The 8,221-nt window shown below is 39.1% G+C and overlaps 1 protein-coding gene across 1 annotated transcript; it reads right to left on the reverse strand.

Moving 5' to 3' along the window:
- Window positions 1-1,403: 1,403 nt before the first annotated feature.
- Window positions 1,404-6,803, reverse strand: LOC131254788 (probable LRR receptor-like serine/threonine-protein kinase At3g47570). The gene is made up of 2 exons (XM_058255505.1): window positions 4,067-6,803; window positions 1,404-1,998 (listed from the first exon to the last, which is right to left on the reverse strand). Exons 1-2 carry the CDS (start codon window positions 6,720-6,722, stop codon window positions 1,808-1,810), a joined length of 2,847 nt encoding a protein of 948 aa, XP_058111488.1. The 5' UTR covers window positions 6,723-6,803; the 3' UTR covers window positions 1,404-1,807.
- Window positions 6,804-8,221: the final 1,418 nt, after the last annotated feature.

An 8,221-nucleotide genomic window follows, 5' to 3' on the forward strand; every position in this document is an offset into this window, starting at 1 on the left:
ACATTAACGTGATGTTCCATAAGATACAAGAACTCATTACTTTTAAATAGATTCTGTTTCGAAAGATCCACATGGACAAAGATGCTACTGATATGTTGACTAAGCCGATGACCAGAGGGAGTTCAAGCATTGCTTGTGCTTGATCAATCTCTCCATCCATTATTAAGATTGTGGACCATTGTACAGGGGTGTTAATGGATATACATTCTAGGTGGAGAATGCTGGGAGTAGTCTATGCTCAAGGTGGAGGTTATAAGAGAGATCTTTAAGGTAACTTATCATAATGCAAGTCAATGTGGAGATTATTGTGTGGGATGCCTTGGATTCTGTTGATCTGCTGGTGTAAAGAAACCCTATCTCAGTTCGATCGGTGTCTTTTCAGTTCAAACAAATTAGGGAAGGTTTCTTAGTTTTCTCACTATGAAGATTTACACATTTTCATTTCGACCAAAATATGTGAGTTGGTTTATTTCGATTTGACAGAAGGTCCCATTCGGTCCGACTGACAGATTACACAGATTAGTACAAATAATGGTATTTAAGTCCGTTTTTTATTAGAGCTTAGATTATATGAGTGCTTTCTCTTTAACGGCAAGTGTTTTATGAGGTGAGTCAATTTTCTACACTTGTAAGGGCATGGGAAGGAATTTTTTCAAGGGGCCAGAGTTTTTCTAGGTGGGCATTGTAAGGGTAGATTAGGTTTCTGCTATAATCGAAGAAGAAGAGTAGTGTAAACTCTAATGCTTTTAATTATAGTGGATTTCTATCGTTTTGTGCTGTAGTTGTTTCCCACAAGGATTTTCTACATTAATTATCTTATGCTTTGTGTGATTATTTTATAGGTTATTGTTTATTTGATTGTTTTATCTTTTTTGAACATGCTTCCACAAAGTGTATAAATTAACTATGGTATTAGATTCAAATTTCTAATACTTAAGGTTGATCTAAAATTATTGTGGATGGGATTAGATTATAGTGGTGTGAGATAAGTGTTGGAACTCCAATAGGGAGTCCTATGATTTCCTAACCTATAAGTATTATTCTATGATATCTAGTTGACCTTAAATTGTAACCCTCATTGTAACCCTCATTTGGCTACTGGTGACTTTAAGTTATATACATTATCTCATCTAAGTAAAATCGCACCTTAATTACATAAATGCTAAAGGAGAGTAAGAAAAGGTCAAGTAAGTGAGGACATCGTGCTCGCATGAAAGCACTCATTAACTAATAATAGTTGGCAGTCCAACATCTAAACCAATTCATTACTATTGAAACATCAATTTTAAAACTTTTGCATAAAATATATTAACAATTAAACATCTTAATAACCCAATATTCTTCTTATTATAATATGTTGATGGCTTTTTCATATTAAATTCATTGTCTAGCATAATATAAAATAAACAAAAAGAAACACATCTTCTGATATATCCAATATGAATACAAGTACACTCTTAACCCAAGACTAAATATATCCAGAGCTTGTTTAGAAACATATTCAACAAAGTAACTTTGTTTGAAAATATTTCTCAACATAATTACCGATAATAACTTAGTAATGACTGAGGTAAGACAAACCTCCATCTAACATTTGTGATCTAACTTGTATGTCTCTGTGAATCATGACCCTAAGATACTGGTTCTTGATTGCATGTATTTCTGAAGCCACATCTTTCATGTACATTCGTTCTCTTGGAGACTCTGAAGAGCACAACACACCGATTTTGACCATTAAAATCAAGCATTCATGCATTCTATTTCTTGTATTGATATGATTTTCATTGCCCTGAGTAACTTCAGTGTCTTATATAAGCAGTTGTGGCTCAACAATCTCCATTACTCGTTCAGGCAAAGCCAACTTAGCCAAATGATGAAGGCTTAGATTGTCCTTAAACATGCCATCAGTTGGCCCCTTTCCAGTGATCATCTCCAATAGAAGGATTCCATAGCTGTAAACATCTCCTTGCGTAGATGCTTTACTGCCCATTGCATATTCTGTAATTTATACATCTCTTATTAGAATGTAAGTGACCATTTGGATACAAATAATATTAAAGGTTAAATTTAGAGAGGGGGAATATTCTATTTAAACAAGTAATTATCATTTTTGCTATTCTAAGGATCTAAATTTCTAACATCAATTGGTGTGCTATGAACTTGTAAGTGCATACAAAGATGTTCAAAATTGATCAAGACTCTATTAGTAAAGTGAAAGAACAAAACATGTCAATCATCAACTAAACAAAAGACTTAATGTTATGATTTTTGTGTAACACATATCTTAACTAAAGACATTATAAGAAAATAATTCCTTATATCTTGCTATGGTATGCTTAATGTGGGGTGCAAGTGAGTACAACTTTGTCTATTTAGGGCATATCCTTTAAATCTGAGGTCATTCTTTCAGGATCCAAAACCAGATAAAATCAGGTTCAGGTAAGATTTACTAGTGTTTCACATTCAATGTACAAGAGGTAGCCTACTTGATCACAAGAATGATTAGGCTAGAACCCACATAATGAATAGGCATTAGTCATATGTGGGGGCTTATAAAAGCCTAAGCCATTCAACAAGTGGAACCCATTATAAAAATACCATGCCAATACAGTAAAACGTTCCATTAATCAACAACACCTATGGGAAAACTTGGAACTTAGAAAAACATGACTACTATTTCGTGTTCAAGGTACATGTGGTTGATCAACGTACACAGATCTCCCTATTCAACTTGGAAGCATAATCTTATCCCAGTGCATATTTGAAATGGTCCCAACTCATGGATGGCTATGATTTTATTGTGTATACCACAATAACATGTGTACTTTTCTGGTACATCTGAGAACCCAAAGAAGTGACCGTGTGAGTGTGAGATGCTCCAACCACATGTATGCTTTGAATTAGTATATTTGGTATACCTCTTAAAAGTGCCCATATGAGTGGATGAGCCTTACTTTGGCACAAGATTGTCTTCATACTGGGATTACCTTGTCCCACACACCCAAGTAGATAAGTGTAAAGATATCCAAGAGGCTAGAATACCTTTTTGTCCATACAATTACTAGGGGTGCGCTCTCACCTTTTGGGGGTGTGTGTAGAGAGAGAACGTTTCACGTTCAATTGGTTGGACCACAAGTTACGCTCTACCCAATGAATAACCTACAACCTCTTAAGTGAATGCGGCACATCCAACCAATCTAATAGGTTAGGCCCACCATGAGGATCATTAATTTACACTGCAAAAATCAGCTTCATCCACCCATAAGGTGGATCACATATATAACAAAAACAATGACCATCCATTGATAAATAGACTTGCTCAATTATTTGATGGTTGATTTTTTCACGAGGTAATCCTTGTCATAGGGCCAATCGATTGAATGGATTGGATGCTTATTTGAAATCCACCCAGATCACAAGGTTTGTCACTGTATTTCACACCAGGGCCCAAAAAACATTCCCTTTCATGATTTAGGTAGACCACATAATTGGAAATAATACACAAGGAAACACTCACCTTCTAAATTGTTTCAATTCGTATGGCTCACCTGAATCACGGATGGGTCTGATTTTTGAGCCCCGGGCCTTATTTTAGTGTGCAAGCTAATGTTGGAGTTGATTTCATATTACCATGGTAGTGGACCCTGTAAAAATTAAGGGTTGTCCTCTCTCCTTACTTTTAGTTGGATGTGGCCCACTTGAATCATAGGTAAGCCTAATTTTTGGCCCTGAATCTTACACGGGATGATGTATCTAATGATCCGAGTGAATTTCATAGTGGTGGGCATCTCTCTCCCCAATTATTTCCCTTGGAATGGCTAACCTAAATCAGAAACAGTCATTTTTTTTTTTTAAAACCTTGGGCCTAACATGAGCTAATGCATGTATGGGTTAGAATGGATTTCAGATGCATATATCACAGTGGGCCTACCCAAGCCCACTCTACTTTTCTCACATGTCTAGTCTCCGGGGCAGCGAATAGTCAAACTAGGTGGGTGTGTGCTTCTGTTCATATTCATGGATTCATATACAAGAAAGTAGATACGGTAATAGACAAATTTGTTACCTGGAGCGATGTATCCAACAGATCCCTTGATTCCAACCGAGCTAGTTTGAGCAACCTCAGGTAAGAACCTGGCTAGCCCAAAATCACCCACACGAGCAATCATGTCATCATCAAGAAGAATATTGCTTGGCTTTAAATCTCGATGAATGATTGGCGTTTGGCAATGATTATGTAGATAATCCAGTGCAGAAGCCACATCAATAGCTATGTTTAGCATTTGAGTAAACTTCAAGTTCCTTCCAAGCTGCTCATGACCATCTTTGTGCAACCACTTGTCTAGACTTTCATTGGGCATGTACTCGTAAACTAGAGCTTTAAAATCATTGCCCTTGAAATCAATGCTTACACAGCAAGTTAGGATCTTAACAAGATTCCGATGCCTAATGTTTTTTAAGGTTTCGCATTCAGCCATGAAGCTCCTCAGAGCTCCTTGTTGTTGAAGATTGAAGACTTTCACTGCTACCATAGTTCCATCACGATCTAGAGCCCCTTTATATACAGAGCCAAAACTTCCGGTGCCGACCAAATTGGCAGAAGAGAAGCCATCTGTTGCTTTAAAGAGTTCCGCATAAGACATGGTGACGAAAGGATCCTCCGCAGAAGGCACATCAACAGGATTCCTTCTTGACTTTCTTAGCCAATAAAAAGTGGCAAAGATGCATGATACTAACATAAGGAACAGGACAACAACAACAACTGAGATTTTTACTTTTGATGCAAGAGACTTTCTCCGTTTCTTGGAAGCTTGGCTAGAGCATTGAGGCAAATTTAATTCTCGAATACCCCCACAAAGCTTACTATTTCGAAGCACTGAAACTTGACTGGCATTTCCAAAGACCCCTTGTTTCGGTAATTCACCCTCAAAATTATTGTAGGATAGATTTAGAGACTCTAGAGCAAGCTTCTCCAGATATTTTGGAATCTCCCCGGAAAGATTGCTGCGTGAAAGATCCAGGTATCGAAGGCCTCTTAGAGTACTAAATGTTGGAGGAATTGATTCTTGAAAGAAGTTTCCATCCAACAAGAGATACTCTAGGCTGAGACAATTGCCTAGCGAGCTTGGAATTTCTCCTGACAATTTGTTATTTGAAACACTCAATGTTGTGAGAGTTTTCAAGTAACCAACTTCGACTGGCAAACTACCAGTAAAAGAGTTATTTCCAATGTAAAGTTCAATCAAAGATGGAAAGATGAAAAGTTGTTTGGGTAAGCTACTGCTGAACTTATTACTGTCGAGGTATATGAATTGCAGGTTTATGCAATTACCAAGAGTTGAAGGTATGCTCCCCGATAGATTGTTTTCATATAAACTGAGTACCAACAATTGGGAGATGTTGCCTAAGGAAGACGGAATTTGCCCTGATACTTCATTTTCTGCAAACCAAAGCTTTCTTGCCTGGTTAAGCTTCCCAATACCAATGGGAATAGTACCTGTTAAAAAGTTATTCCCCATATGCAGTACTGTTAAGTCGACAAGATTCTGAATCCCAGATGGGATGCTTCCGAAAATCTTGTTATCTCCCAAAGTTAGCCAAGTCAGTTGGGTCGAAATATTAGACATGGAGTGGGGCAATGCACCACTGAGATGATTCCCGCGTACCTGCAGCACTCGCAATCTACTGCAATTGGTCAAAGAATTGAGAAAAATCAAGTCATGAGATTTTCCAATTCCAAGTTTATTACCCCACAAACGTAAGTCCGACAGACCCTTGAGGCTTCCAAAATTCGCAGGTACAGATCCGCTAAAGCTATTGCTATCAAGGTCAAGAATTACGAATCCTGAAGCATTGGATAATGAAATTGGTATGGGTCCTGTGAATTGGTTTGCTCGGGTGGAAAGCCATTGGAGATTAGGAAGAGTGAGGCCTAAGTTAGGAGGAAGGTTTCCATGCAATCTGTTAGTTCCCACGTCCAAAATGTTAATAAAGGAGAGATTGTACAGCTGGGGAGGAATCCTACCTGACACTTCATTTTCACTAATGCCAAACCCTTCTAAGCTTGCCAACCGACCAAGGTCATCTGGTATGCTGCCATCCAGACTGTTTCTGGAGAGATAAAGGATAGTGAGAGACGAAAGGTTTCCAAGTGAAAGTGGGATGCTTCCTGTAAGATTGTTCTCACCAAGAACCAATACAGTGAGTTTCAATAGAGAGCCAATCTCAGTTGGAATCCTCCCTGACAACTGATTCCGCTGAAGAGCAAGGAATTCGAGTTTCGAACAGTAGGTCAGATTTGTTGGAATTTCTCCGGTGAGTGTGTTATTGGGCAGACGGAGAAACTGCAGGCGGAACAACTGGCCCATCTGTTCAGGAATCGGCCCGCTGAAGCTGTTATTTGCGAGATCGATTCTCTTGAGGAAGGTGAGGTTACCTATGAAGGGAGATATGGGGCCCACTAAGTTCTTGTTTGTGAGATTCAAGGCAGCGACCCTTTGAGGATGGCTGCGACCACCGCATGTGACTCCTTGCCAGCGACAGAAGTGGAGAGTATGGTTCCATGAGCTCAAGGAATGGAGAGGACCGTCGGTTATCAGATCTTTAAAGTGGAGCAAAGCAAGGTGATCGGTTTCGTTGGAGAAGTGAGCGGCTGATCCGAAGAAGCATGGAACGTGAGTGGAAGAGACAAGGAGAAGTGACCAAAATGCCCATAGGGTCATAGGTGGGAACTCCGTATTAGAGTTTGTGAATGAAGGAAAGCCAAAGTGAGGAGACAAATATGGAGCGGATTCTGAACTCTTGATGGCTTGAGGGGTCTACTTATAAGAAAATGATCAAGATGATTTTGGTGGGTCCCATTTTACCATATTATTTCAGATAATTTTGGTCTGTCCCATTTTACAATTTTATTTATTTATTTATTTATGTATTTATTTATTTTTACACACGCACACAAACCCCCACACACTCACGTCGTAGTTGGATTTCACCACTATTTTATTTTCTTTCTTTCTTTCTTTTCTTCTTCTTCATTTTTTTTTTTTTTTTCCCAAATAACGTATCAGGTCGGTGTCCAAAAGGGACGCCGATTCGGTCCCACCCCGTCGGTAAGTGCATCCGCAGTCAAATCGTGCGATGGAGGACTTGACCAGAAGTCGAACTAGGTGGATTGCGTCCAAACCCCGCCCGTCTTCAGCTGAGAAAGGGCAAGAGGTTTAAGTGGCCACCATGATGTATGGGTCTTATCCACACCAAAAGCCCATCTAAGAGTAAATTCAGAAGGGTGGGGAACTTTTCCTCCGTGGGGTGGCCCACCTGAGATTAGCGTTGGATTGATTTTTGTCCAGAAAGAATAAGCCCGACTTAGGCAACTGATGAACGGATTAGATCTCATTAGTAAAAACAAGGTGGAGACATATACAATAATTTCTAGGATAAGCTTATCATAGCAACGTCTTCGGTCGATCCGACCTCTGTCTTTCTTATTCTTTGAAGAGCCGGGATCCACTCCAAGCGCTTATAGGTTAAGGTAAAAAAGTACACTGCAATCTCTGCGTCTCTAATTGATAGGTGTACGCAATTTAATCCGTTCATCCCGCATGTCTAACATTGTTTTTCTAGTGGCCAAAATTTATTTCAGTTCAATTCTCAGATGGGCCGTCCCACGGGGACAACACCCCTACCCATTGAATGGATATTTCGGTCATTTTGTAAGAAAGCATGGGAACTCTAAAAAATATTCACTTTTGTTGACACCTACACGCACACTCTATTTCTCAGCCCAAAAAATAAAAATAAAAATCGGCCTTTTTATTTGTCATCGGAACTTATTTCGACCGGAAACGAGGTGGGGCCATCCGTGATGGTTGTGAGATATCCACCACGTCCATCTGTTTCCCCAAATCATTACAGGACATGGAACTAAAAATGAGGCACATCCAAAATTGAACTGGCCGCACAATAGGAAACAACGAGATTAGACGTCCATCATTGAAACATTCATGGGGCCAGAAAAAAATTAGACCGGGCTAATATATTTGTGTTTTCAGCTCATCTCATAGAAATGACCTTGTGAACAGTAATAATTTCATATAAACATCACGATGGATCTCAGCGAGTTTTCAGCCATATGTATTTCTCTGCCCATTGCTTCCAGTTGTATGGCTCACTTGAGATTTAGATTTGCATATTTTTTCGTTCCATGTCATAAAATGATGGA

The sequence above is a fragment of the Magnolia sinica genome, chromosome 9 (genome assembly GCF_029962835.1).
Source record: "Magnolia sinica isolate HGM2019 chromosome 9, MsV1, whole genome shotgun sequence".
NCBI classification, from domain to species: domain Eukaryota; kingdom Viridiplantae; phylum Streptophyta; class Magnoliopsida; order Magnoliales; family Magnoliaceae; genus Magnolia; species Magnolia sinica.